Genomic DNA, 13,575 nt, shown 5'->3' with positions numbered 1-13,575 from the left:
ATGCATTTTGGGGGCTGTAGGAATGGAACCTAACACTTAATGCAAAACTACATTTTTTTATAGCATAACACATAACATACACAGTTTGACCAAGAATGGTGTGCTTATGTGGCATATTCAGAAGGTCTAAATATAGGATAGGTGAAAGAACTACTGGTTTTCGAGACTTGGAGATTTGGGTTGGAATCCCTGCTCAGCAACTTGTTGCATGATTTCAGATAAGTTACTTAACTTCTCTGAGTCCCAATTTCCTCATCTATAATTCTCACTGGTGGATAAAAGGGTTTCGACTGGATAGCCCGAGTAAGTTTCTTTCTTGTTTCTTATGATCGTAACACTTCTGTCCTGAAATTTTCCTCAAATTCAGAAATATTTGTTAGGCAGTAAATTTGACAAAATATATTGTTGACAAAATGTTGAAGTCATTTTATATTGTCATTTAATTCATTGCATAACTGTCCTGCATTTGCTTCTTTAGAAAGGGTTAATACAACATATCTTTTGCTTCTAGAATAGTCTGTTTATCTTCTGTAATGCTACATTGGGAACTGAGTTAGTAATGATGTGATCCAGCAGGGTTGAAGTTTTACTGCCTAATAGATTGTGTGGTTAAAAAAAAAAAAGATGAGTTTAGGAATAGATTTTCCACATGAATCAAGCAAAAAGACTCTAAAATTCATCTTTACTTGTTTTGATTCACATTGCTTCTTTCTCTTATTTACTTAGATGCAGAATCCTGACACACTCTCAGCAATGTCCAACCCTAGAGCGATGCAGGCCTTATTACAGATTCAGCAGGGTCTGCAGACATTAGCAACAGAAGCACCAGGGCTCATACCAGGGTAAGATTGTTAGGGAAGAATAATTTTTAAAATATTCAGTGCCTTTCTTCCTGAATCCTTGATATTATCAAAGTGCTATTTTTCAGACTGAGAAGAAGCCTTTTAAAGAAGTCCTGTTATCCTTTGATACTAGGTGGTTGAATAGACCCCAAAGTATAGTAAAAGAAACCTGAAAGCTCAATAGGGGGACATTTTTACATTTTATTTTATTTTTTAAAATTTATTTATTTAACGTTTAACATTCATTTTCACAAAATTTTGGGTTCCAAATTTTCTCCCCATTTGTCCCCTCCCCCCACCCCAAAACACCGAGCATTCTAATTGCCCCTATCACCAATCTGCCCTCTCTTCTATCATCTCTCCCTTCCCTTGTCCCCATCTTCTTTTTTGTCCTGTAGGGCCAGATAACTTTCTATACCCCATTACCTGTATTTCTTATTTCCTAGTAGCAAGATCAGAACTCGGCAGTTGTTCCTAAAACTTTGAGATCTAACTTCTCTCCCTCCCTCCCCACCCCTTCCCTTTGGAAGGCAAGCAATTCAATATAGGCCATGTCTGTGCAGTTTTGCAAATGATTTCCATAATAGTCGTGTTGTGTAAGACTAACTATATTTCCCTCCATCCTATCCCGCCCCCCATTGCTTCCCATTCTCTCTTTTGATCCTCTCCCTCCCCAAGAGTGTTGACTTCTAATTGCTCCCTCCTCCCACTGCCCTCCCTTCCATCATCCCCCCCACCCTGCTTATCCCTTTCTCCCCCACTTTGCTGTATTGTAAGATAGGTTTTTATACCAAACTGAGTGGGCATTTTATTCCTTCCTTTAGTGGAATGTGATGAGAGTAAGCTTCATGTTTTTCTCTCACCTCCCCTCTTTTTCCCTCCACTAAAAAGTCTCTAGCTTGCCTCTTTTATGAGAGATAATTTGTCCCATTCCATTTCTTAGGGGGACATTTTTAGATGGACGCATGTCTTGAGGGGATGATAGCTAAAAACCATTCCATGTAAGGATCACATCACATTGAAAGACTTGGGGAGATCTAACTGAGAGAAGACTTCAGAGATATGGTAGCTGTTTCTAAGAATTTGAAGGGTTGTCCAATGTGCAAGTGGAATTATACTTACTCTTGGTGCTCCAATGGACATGATGGAGAGGAGTAGTAGAAAGTACAGAAAGGCAGGATTTTAGGTTTAGTATAAGGAAAAACTGACTAAAAGAGCTAACCAGAAGTAAAATGGGCTATTTGTTACAGGCTGTGTTGTAAAGGCAATTCCTCTTTAAGGAAACGCTATACTAGATGATCCCTTCCAACTCTGAAATTCTGTGTGTCTTTGGTGAAACTGAATTTAGCTTTTAATCATGCTTTTAAAAAAAAACAACCCATGCATTTCCAGTATTCTCATGTAAAGATCTTTGTTAGACCACATGATTTTTACTCTTTTATGTAATTTGTTCAGGTTTACTCCTGGCTTGGGGGGATTGGGAAACACTGGAAGCTCTACAGGAACTAATGTGTCTAGTTCAGCACCTAGCGAAAACACAAGTCCGTCATCAGGAACTACAGAGCCTGGACACCAACAGTTTATTCAGCAAATGTTGCAGGCTCTTGCAGGGGCAAACTCTCAGGTAATGATACTCTCCTGTTTTTCAAAACCTCAATTATATTAAGTTTCAAATTTCAAACGCTTTGAAATGGAATTCAGATAATACTTGGAGGAATTTCTATAAAGAAAGGCAGCATTTCAAGAATAATTGATAAGAGTAGTTTTCAGTTGTGTTTTCTAGATCCTGATTATTACCATCGTTAAAGCTGATAGTCTTCAGCTGACTTTTTTTTTTTTTTTTTTACTATTATTCACCAGGTTTTGACAAACATTTTAAAGCACAAATCAAGTGTAAACCTCAATTTAAGAAAAATTTCTGGGAATTTATGCCTACTAATCTTATTTTTAAAAATATGTAGTCATATAGAGATTATTTGTAAAAAAAACTTTTTTGTAATAAAAGCATTTTGAATGCTCACTTAAGGTAAGTGTAACAGTGTTTTCCTTGTGTTAGGGATATTTTTAATATTTCTAGTTTCCTCCATCCCTGATGTGCAAGGTTGTTGACTAATATTGGGTATTCTTTCTGGTCTGTGATCATTAAATGGATATTTTTTTGTAAGACATCAGCAGTTTGGGGTTTGAACTTTATTAGTATCATACTTTAAGGAAATCATCTAACCAGTCATTTAATAACTTACTGAATGTCTATTATTATATACCTATAAGTATACTTAATAGCATTCATTAAGCTGTTTTTTTTTTTCTTCAAATAGAAGTATAGGTATTCCTTATTTCCCCTACACCTCCAAATTCTTGGGAATGTGTCCTTCTTCCAAAATCAGTATCAAACAATACTTGGAGTCCATTAAGACCCTTTCTTTTATGCATAACTATTTTTGTGATTCATTCTTTTTTGAATTATCATCTAATTTACTTTAATTCAGGATTTTTTTTATTAAAAAGCTAACATATACTAGAAAGTTATTTCTAATAATCTCCCAAATGAAAGTCTTTATTTTAAAAGATAGTAAGCCACTTTTTTTTTTAACTGAAATTCAATCTTAACAAGAAATTGGTTCATATGCCATTTTTAAAAGACGTCTTTTATTTGGGGAACTTTGTGTAATATTATAAATATAAAGTAAAATGCTAACAATTTTAAGTAGCATAGTTATTAAGTAAAAAAATTATTTCTTGGTAAATTGGTAACTTTTTTCCCCCAGCAGTTACAAAATCCAGAAGTCAGATTTCAGCAGCAGCTGGAACAGCTCAGCGCGATGGGCTTCTTGAACCGTGAAGCAAACTTACAGGCTCTGATAGCAACAGGAGGAGACATCAACGCAGCCATTGAAAGGCTACTGGGCTCCCAGCCGTCATAGCAACATTTCTGTATCTTGAAAAAATGTAATTTATTTTTGATAACGGCTCTTAAATCTTTAAAATACCTGCTTTATTTCATTTTGACTCTTGGAATTCTGTCCTGTTAAAAACTAAACCAATGCAATGCATTATAAGATGGAGTGCAGTAGGTTGTTTTTTTTTTTTCCAACAGTGGGAATCAATGCTTTTTCACTCAAAGGTGTTGCATGCATCAAACACTTCTCTTTGTTCTGCATTTATTGTGATTTTTGGAAACAGATATCAGCCTTTACAGTTGGGTGAACAGGTTTTGTCCTGCAACTGTTCCATTTATTTGCTTTTTAAACATTAGCCTATGGTAGTAATTTATGTAGAATAAAAAGTATTGAAAAGAAACAAATTATTTGATGCTATAATTTGTGGTACAATATTGCGTATTGTGACTTAGGCATGTATTTTTGCTAGCAGAGTGCTGTAAGATTTATACCACATATTGAACATTTTTGCTTCATTTGTATAAAATATAGTATGCACATCTGAAACTGTGCGTTTTGAGAAACATCCATTGCAATAGAATCAACTAAGCAGGACCCTTGTAACCAAAAAGAGAGAGAGAACAATTAAATATGAAAACAGATACTTCCCTAGTTGTGTAGAATCTTACAGCAACTTTGATAAACATCTCTCAGCAAAAGTGCTGTTTAGGCAACTTCATTTAAAATATAGTAAAAATGCTGATCCTGATTAGCTCCTTAAGTATACATTTAATTGTACAGAAAACTACATTGTAACATTGTCTCGACATTGACAGATCAACTGTAAATTACCTTTTAGTCTTTGTGCAGACTGAAGAAGCACTATATTATTCACAGAAAGTGCTTTTGCCTAAGGCTTTTCAGCTTTACCATAGCGATTCTAACATGCATTATGATTTGTAATTAGAAATGTTACTTTCACTGAAAGTGTCGTGATATTTCAATTACTTTTAACCACCATGTACAAATAAAAACTTTCTTTTGGGTTTATCAGCTATTTCTCTTGTGCACAGGTAATAAATGAATTAAAAATGATTTGTGAGCCACTTGTTTCTGAAGTGTTTTGGTAGTCCTATAAGAATAGTTGAACATTATGCTTTTCAGAGGCTCAGAGAGGAGACATTTTGGAGGAAATCTGCCTCCAAATTGGACCAGGATATACCTGGTAACCAAGAATCTATTTGAATTGAAATGGATATTGGGTAGTGTAGAAATGTAATTTACAGATAAAAGATAAAGAACTGTTCTAACTATATAGTAAGAACATTGGGCTTTTCTTTATACAGCCTTTCTTCCAGAGAAATCCTATTTGCCTAATTCTCAAACTGTTGGGTGGTACATTCCTCTAGGACCAATTCAAAGATGACCTAGAAGTTAGTCATATATTTGACTGACTGGTTCAGTATTCACTTAGGTCAGTTTTTTTCCCTTGTGTATAATTTTAAAAAACTGAAATATGTTCAAGTAACATGGGTGCAGACCAATAAAATCAAGGGAAATATTGAAGTTCAATTCTATTACTTCTGTAACTGCTTGCTACAAAAATGGTTGTGGAGGCCATATTGCCCCACCAATCTGTTCAGACACTTTTTCTTGGCAAAAATAATGTGCAGTACACAGGCACGAAGAGTGTAAGTTGAGTTACCAATGATATTCACACGTCTGCTCTTTCTGCCTTGTTCCTCAATCTGGTTAAGTACCAACTTCTGTACTGGTGAATGGTGGTATTTAGTTGTGGGAAAGTGTCATAGCCAATTTGACAATTTATTAATCACAAAATAACAATAAATCTCTAGCTTTTACACTTCATTTGTCTTGCTTCTTTATTTTGTGAGAAAAGATTAAGTCTCCCCTCCCCCTTAAAAAATAGTTAAGCTTAAACTCCATTTTCACTGTACTTTTTCTAATTTTGAAAGTCTCTGTAGCCATAAATTAAATTATATGCAGAAGTACACACGTTGTTTCGACTTATATTGTAGCAGAAAGAACACTGGATAGGATCAGGAGACCTAGGTTTTGTTTTAGACAAACTGCCATTAACCAGCTTTGTGACCTTGGGTGAGTCACAGCCTCCTTGGGGCTGCAGTTTTCTTTTCACAAGATATTCCATCACCAGTTCTGTGCATTTTCACTGGCTGTCCGCTATGTCTGCAATGTTCTCCCTCCTCACCTTTGCCTTCTGGGCTCTCTAGCTACCTTTAAGTTCCAGCTAAAATCACACATATTCTACAAGAAGACTTTCTTATTCCTCCTTAATGTGTCTTCTCCCAGAAGGTATCACCAATTTATCTTGTCTATCTTTTTACATGGTCACTTGAATGTTTTTTATCCCCCATTTGATTGAGTTCTTGAGGGAAGGATTGGTTTTGCTTTCTTTGTATCCCAAGTGCTTAGCACATAGTGCCCAGCCCATATTATGTGTTTAATACTTGCTGACTTAGGACTGGATTGTAGAGAAATTCAAACACTAAAGACTATGGCTGTTATTTTGGATTTTTTTCATTTCCTTTCTTTTCCATTTGTTTCTGTTAGGTTTAAGTTAGCTTTTGCATGGAAAAATGAACTCCTTTAGGTTGCTGTTATATTGTGATGGGTTGTTAATTACAATTGTTCAAAAAATGTGTAACTCATATTCCTGAACTGAGAATGTTCAGTTTAAAATGATTTAGGTCTTTAGCTTTACCAAGTGGTAAGAACCTTCCTTCCTCAATTTATAGGATTTTGCTTCCCACATTAAATTTGTACATCATTCTCAATCTGTATATATCAGAACATCAGTAACAAACATTAGTTTAGTGCCTGTGACATCATATGAAATAGGGTTTCAGCTGTGGTTTGTTATTCAGTCATCCAACTCTTTATGGGGTTTTCTTTGCAAAGATACTGGAGTGTTTTGTCATTTCTTTCTCTGGTGCATTAAGTAAACAGTCTTGCCTCAAATCATACAGCTAGTGAGTGTCTGAGACCAGATTTAAATTCGGGTCTATCTTCCCAGCTTCCCAGCTGTGGTACATACTTTTAACCATCTTAGAACATAATAAAAATCAGAGTTTGAAACAGGTCCCCCCTTTTCCCCCAATAACTTAGCTCAGCACATTTATTAAGACATCCACAAACATGGGGAGACTAAGAAGGGTTGGAGAAGGAAAAGCTGCAAGCCCTCTTCCAAAGCTATTGCCATGAACTGAGGTTTAAGTAGGATGTTGATGGGGTCAGAAGTCTCAAAACTGCCAAAATAACAGCCATAGTCTTTAGTGTTTGAATTTCTCTACAATCCAGTCCTAAGTCAGCAAGTATTAAACACATAATATGGGCTGGGCACTATGTGCTAAGCACTTGGGATACAAAGAAAGCAGAACCAATTCCTTCCCTCAAGAACTCAATCAAATGGGGGATAGAAAACATTCAAGTGACCATGTAAAAAGATAGACAAGATAAATTGGTGATACCTTCTGGGAGAAGACACATTAAGGAGGAATAAGAAAGTCTTCTTGTAGAATATGTGTGATTTTAGCTGGAACTTAAAGGTAGCTAGAGAGCCCAGAAGGCAAAGGTGAGGAGGGAGAACATTGCAGACATAGCGGACAGCCAGTGAAAATGCACAGAACTGGTGATGGAATATCTTGTGAAAAGAAAAACAAGGAGGCCAGAGTCATTGAGTGGTCAGGTATAAGTTTTGTGGGGTGGGGGTGGGGGTAGGAGAGGTTAAGGTAAAAGAAAACTGAAAAGGTAGGAAAGGGATCAGGTTATGAAGTTATTAAAAACAAAGTATTTTTTTTACTATTAAATGTTTAAGTTTAAAATTTTATTTGATTTTTTAATTTGATCCTGGGGTTAATAGTCACTGAAGTTTATCGAAAACTTAAACTTTAGGAAGATCCCTTTGATAGTTAAATGGTTGGATAGACTGGAGTGAAGAGAGACTTGAAAAAGACCAATCAAGATGATTAAAATAATCCAGACATGAGATGATAAGGGCCTGCACTGGGGTGCTGGCAGTGTCAAAGAAATTGTCAAAGGTTAAGAATGAAGAAGAGATTGTAGATGTAGCTGTGGGAATGAATGGTGCCCTCTACAGTAACGGAGAAGTTAGGGGGAGGAGGGGGCTTTTGGAGGAAAACATGTTGAGTTTTGAACAACTGAATTTAAATTGTCTCTATATGCAGATTGAGATGTCCCATAGACTACTGGAGATGGAGATTAAGAGTTGGGGGAGGTAAATAGATCTGAACCATCAGCACAAGAGATAATGGAGTCGTTGGGACTGATGAAATCAAATGATGAAAGAAGGGTGACCAGAACAGCTTTGGGGGACACCCACCTTTTGCTGGTGTGACTAACACATCTTCCACCTAATTTCAATTTAATGTTCAGTCAAGTTGCTCCCCAAATTTGATTTGCTAATTCTCTGCATTTAAATAGCCCATCATCCATAGCTGGAGTGTCCTTAGGTTGAGCCTCTGAAGTTCTTGATTTGCTTCATGCTTTCCCCAGTAAAAAATATTCTTTCCCTTCTCATATTTTCCCATGGTATTTTGGATCTCTCCATTGTTTCTTGTTACTTGTATCCATTATAAATGTCATAAACAAAATGGAAGGACTTAAAAGACAGGGTCTAGCATTCTTTTACCCCCTGCTTTTGTATCTTTGGTACTTAGTACGATGTCTTTTGTCAAATATGACTAAATTAAAATGCGTTAGAGTTATGAAACAATGCTAGGAAGTTAGGGCAGGAAAGTAATCTACATGGTATAGATAGCTTCATGGATGAGCTGTCATTTTGAGTTGGGTTTCAAAAGCTCAGTTTGGAATTCAGTAGAAGAAAGAGGGAGAACATTCTGGTATAGGGAGCAGTGAGCCAAGCCACAGAGGCAGTAATGCTTAGGGCATATTTGGAGGTTGGGGTAGAAAATATTTGGTGTAAAGTACATTCTTTCCACCCCTTCAGTTTTTCCTTATCACCTACAGATCAAAGTCCAAACAGCCTACCTTGAAGGCTCTACAGTCTACCTGTCCTCAGCCTCTGTTTATGAACTCTCAGCCAAATTGTTCTAGCATGTGCTATTTACTTTTGCTTTCAAGCCTTTTCTGCTCTCCTAAAGTTCTGTCTGCTTAAAGGACTGAGGACACTAAAGGAGTCTAGTGACTTGCCAAAGTCAGTTGGCATCATAAACGGTAAAAGATTAGAAGCAGCTTTTCAAGGAATTGCAAACTATGAACAACCACAGAATGTTCCAAATGACTAATAATGTACAGTGTGAATTAACAATGTCAGGGTTCATTAATGATGCCTCACATTAACAAAAATGATTTAAGTTGGAAATAACGTTGGAGGGGATGTAAATAGATCCATTGTTTTGGAAAAATGTCAAATACCACTCACCTACTATGTGCCAGGTACTGTGCTAAGGAAGCAAAAGATAATCCCTAACTTCAAAGGAGCCCACAATCTAGTGGGGGAGAGAAGATGTTAAATATATCTATATATAGCTATATCCGTGTATAATGTATGTATATTCATGGGATAAATAGGAAATAACAAAAGGAAGGTATAAGAATTAAATGGAGGTTAGGAAAGGCTTCCCATAAAAGATGGAATGTTAGTTGAGACTTAAAGAGAAAGTTTGTGAAGTCGGTTGAAGAGGGGGGAGCCAGAAAAGATACCCAGGGCAGAGAGATGGAGCATCTTGTTTGTTGAACAGTCCGGGGGTCAGTGTCACCAATTTGGCAGTTTGTTGAAAGAATAATGCTTGGAATGATTTTGAAAGGTCATTTCGGAGTCTGTGCAAGAGATCTTGAACAGAGATATCGGTCTGGCCTAACTAGGGGAAGCGGGTTGAAAGACATTAAATGTCTGCAGGCTGTAGTGGGCTGGTTGGCTGTTTTTATGTTCTCAAAAAGCTTGAGCCCTGTAAGCCGTATCTTACTTCTCTTTCCTAGGTCTTTAGTGATTTCTTTATTGTGCAATTTCATGGCCTTTTCTCAGTTCCCGGTCTTGATTTCCTTTCAAAGAAAACAATTTGGAGGCAGCTGCAACTTTGCAGATAAGGGACCTAAAATAAGGAGGCTGTGGTGTGAGGAGAAAGGGATGGGAGAGATTAGAATGTGGGGCTTTGAGAAGTGGATGCCTCGGTTACAAATTTGGGTGCCTGAAAGAATTGTCCTTCTCTTGAAGAAATAGGGAATTTTGGAGGGGGTGTGGTTTAGGGGTCAAGATAAATTGCCTGATAATTGCCAATAGGCTTCTCACCTCTCTCCTCCATTCTTTTGTAAACCTGCTTAAATTAACATACCTGAAGAACGAGTCTGATCATGTTGTGTCTGTAATCAATCTTTCCATTGCCTGTACTATAAAGCACAAATTCCTTTTAGCCAGACAATTGCAATAACCTGTTTCATGTCCCTCAAGTCTCATTACTCCAGTATACAAAGTACCAATGAAACTAATTCATTCCATATAACTTCAACGGCACTGTTGTCTCCTAGGATTAGTTGTCAATTGTGGCACTTAAAACTTTACAACCTGACCCTATTTACCTTCCTTTCCCCCTATCCTACAGTTCAACCATCCTAGTCTGTCTGCTGTTGTTTATACTGAACGTTCTTCCATTTCTATACTTTTTACACTGGCTATCCCCTAGAATGCCCAAAGTGCCCTATCTCCCTTTTACCTCTTGGGAATCCCTGATTTTTATCAAAACTCTACTCAAATGTCACCTTTTGTTGGTGGCCTTTAGAGAATGATCCATCCAACTATTAACGCCTTTCTACCCAAGGTTACTTTATTTTGTTGTATGTCTTTCCCCCTTCCTTCTTTCCTTCCTTATTTCCTCCTTCTTTGTATACATATTGTCTCTCCCAGAATATAAGTTCTCTGAGAGCAGGGACTGTTTCACTTTTATCTTTATCCTCAGCATGTAGCACAGGGTCTGGCACATAATAAGAAAATTAATACTTACTGGTTGATTGATTGGCATTTAAAGCTCTTCACAATTTGGCCTCAATTATTTAATTATTTAATCATTTGTGATTAAATATTGGTCAGCTAGTTGATTCAGTATAGAGTGCTGGGCCTAGAGTTAGGAAGACTCATCTTCCTGAGTTCAGATCTGGCCTTAGATACTTACTAGTAAGCTGTGTGAACCTGGTCAAGTCACTTAACCCTGTTTACCTTCCTTTCTTCCTCTCTAAAATCTACTGGAGAAGGAAATGGTAAACCACTTCATTACCGTTGCTAAGAAAATCCCAAATGGGGTCACAAAGAGTCAAGATGTGACTGAAAAACAGAATGTTTCATAAGATGTCGTTTGATTTTTGTCTGTGTTCTTTTGGTACAATGGAGAGGTTTAACACATTGGGAAGTGTTGAGTCCATCCAATTGTGTCTAACTCTCCGTGACTCCTTTTGGAGTAGTTTGTCATTTCCTTCTCCAGCTCATTTTACAGAGGAGCAACTGGGGCAAACAAGGTTAAATGACTTGCCCCAAGGTCACACCTTTAGTAAGTGTTCAAGGCCAGATTTGAAACTGAGGTCCTCCTGACTTCAGTCACTCTATCCACTTTGCCACTTAAAATGAGAGGCATCAGAATTTAAAATGTGCAACAAAAAAGGTCAAATCCATGAACAAATTTGTCAGGATTAGTACTAATTAATCCCCAGGTCTCCTAACTCATTGCACCATACCAAGTGGAGCATCCGAGGAACAAGATGTCAACTAGTATTACTAGAAATGTACACTATAAATAAATTCTCCCTCTATCATGATGGCAAAATGGTGGGACTGATCTTCATTAACTTGTATGTGCCCCAGTGCCCACCTTTATAAACTTGTTCTGCCTGAGTTGATGGGGAATGATGATTCTTGGAAGTTTCTTTTCTCCCCCATTTTTGAGTACTCTTACCACATCTTTTCTTCTTTACATTTCTCTCTCCTGTGTCTCTGCCCTAAACCTAAGTTCCTCTCATATTCTCCCCTGTTTTCTGTTTTCCATCTTCTACCCCAAAACTAGGTCGAAAATGTGAGCAAAGTGAGTTGGGTACCTACCTCAAGCTCTATATGAATATTTAAAAAACTAACAACACACATTTTAGTGACTTTGAGGGATGGTTAAAAGGAAGCCTAGAGGGAAACATGAGTTCAATCATGAAGCATTTGAAGGGAGATTAGATTTATTTTGCTTGGGCAGAACTAGGTACCTAAGGGCAAGTTTTGGCTGGAGGTTAGGAAAAACCTTTATAACTGAGAGCTGTGTCAAAAAGAGGGCTGGGATGCCTTGGTTCCCCTGCACTAGGCATCTTCTGGGAACGACTAGATGAACTCTTCTGGGAAAGACAGTCTATCTGTGTTCAGATACTGGAGGATGAGGTGGCCTCTGAAGTCTTGATAACATTTATTTTGGAGATCTTCAAATGTAAATCACCTACAATCTTAGGCCACCAGAGGGCAGAGTTTGCTTAGATTTCATCCTGTTTCCTGAGATTTTGGTTATTTGTTGTGGTGATAATGACTTTGCTTTGTGGCTTTGGGAGACAGATGTATTCTGACTCCATATCAGAAAACCCTAAGTCCTGGTCTCATGGACACTGAATTATCGCAGCCTTTCCTTATCCTCCTTAATGCTTGTGTTCCTTCTATTGATTTGATTTCTCTCCCTTTTTTTCTTTTTTCTTCTTTTTTCCTTTCTTTTCTTTTTCTTTCTTCCTTTCCTTCTATCTATCTTTCATACATATTTATTTGCATATTTTCTCCCCCTTTAGACTGTGAACTCCTTGAGAGCAGGGACTTTTTTTGCATTCCCTGTGTTTAGCATTGTGGCGCATACATAGTAAGTCATCGTTGACTGAATGGCTGACTTACCTAATCCATTGTATTTTTGTGCCTGAGCCTACTGCTGATGGGTTTGGGGTTGAGGGAAGGGAGGAGGTACCTGATAAAGAAGTCAATAACCCTTTTTTAGGGTGACTGCCAGACTCTGCCCAGATGCAGGTGTAGGTAAGGGGGTCACTGCTCATATCCATTCTCTTGCAAAAGGACCAGGAATAGCTAACAGCTATTAGCAATTAGTAGTAATAGTAATTATTATAATTAGTAATAACCAGTAATTACTAGTATTAATAATTTCAATTATATAGTTAATATTTAATATTAATACAACAATATATCAATTATATATTATTAATACACAATGTATAATTAGATATATAGTAATTACTAGTAATAATTACTAATAATTAGCAATTAGTAATACCCATTAGCAAGGCTTGTCTTCTGACTTTGTTAACCCAAACAGAAAAGACCCCAAGTTTTAAGCAGTAACTCAGAACCCTGTTTTAACAACACCACGTTGCAAATTTGAGGGAGCAGTAAGAGACAGTATGCCCTAAATCTTGAAATTGCAAAGAAAAAAAAAAAGCTTATCTACCTAAAAGCATTCTATGGAATGCAAGAAGTGAAAGGGACTCAGAGATAATTTAGTCCTGACTCTTCATTTTACACATGAAAAATATTAGGTGAAGTGACTTATCCAAAGCTGGTTAGAGACAAAGCTGGGGGGGGGTCAGTGAGGTGGTACAGTGGAGAGAGCACCAGTCCTGGAGCCAGGAGGACCTGAATTCAAATCCAGCCTTGGACACTTATTAGCTGTGTGATTCTGGGCAAGTCATCCAACTCCAATTGCCTTTCCACGCCCCGTCCCCCCAAAAAAACCCAAAACAAAACAAAAACCAGAGACAAAACTGAACTGGAAGGTAGGTTCCTTGATGTCTAGCCTTGTGCTCTTTCCTTGTCCTCACGA

The 13,575-nt window shown here is 37.3% G+C and overlaps 1 protein-coding gene across 4 annotated transcripts in view; it reads left to right on the top strand.

Moving 5' to 3' along the window:
• UBQLN1 (ubiquilin 1) overlaps positions 1–5,590 on the top strand; it is a 60,324-nt gene extending 54,734 nt beyond the window's left edge. For 2 of the 4 annotated variants that reach the window (XM_072605367.1, XM_072605351.1), the window contains 3 exons: positions 727–842; positions 2,298–2,466; positions 3,614–5,590. In XM_072605367.1, the coding sequence (XP_072461468.1) occupies positions 727–842; positions 2,298–2,466; positions 3,614–3,766 (438 nt within the window). In that variant the 3' untranslated portion in view covers positions 3,767–5,590. Of the gene's footprint in view, positions 1–726; positions 843–2,297; positions 2,467–3,610 lie in introns of all 4 variants that reach the window. The other 2 variants (XM_072605361.1, XM_072605345.1) reach the window with 1 other exon arrangement.
• The last annotated feature ends 7,985 nt before the right edge of the window (positions 5,591–13,575 follow it).

Source organism: Notamacropus eugenii, chromosome 1 (genome assembly GCF_028372415.1).
Source record: "Notamacropus eugenii isolate mMacEug1 chromosome 1, mMacEug1.pri_v2, whole genome shotgun sequence".
NCBI lineage: Eukaryota > Metazoa > Chordata > Mammalia > Diprotodontia > Macropodidae > Notamacropus > Notamacropus eugenii.
The sequence above is the reverse complement of the archived record's forward strand: the minus strand, read 5'-3'. Positions and strand labels throughout refer to the sequence as shown.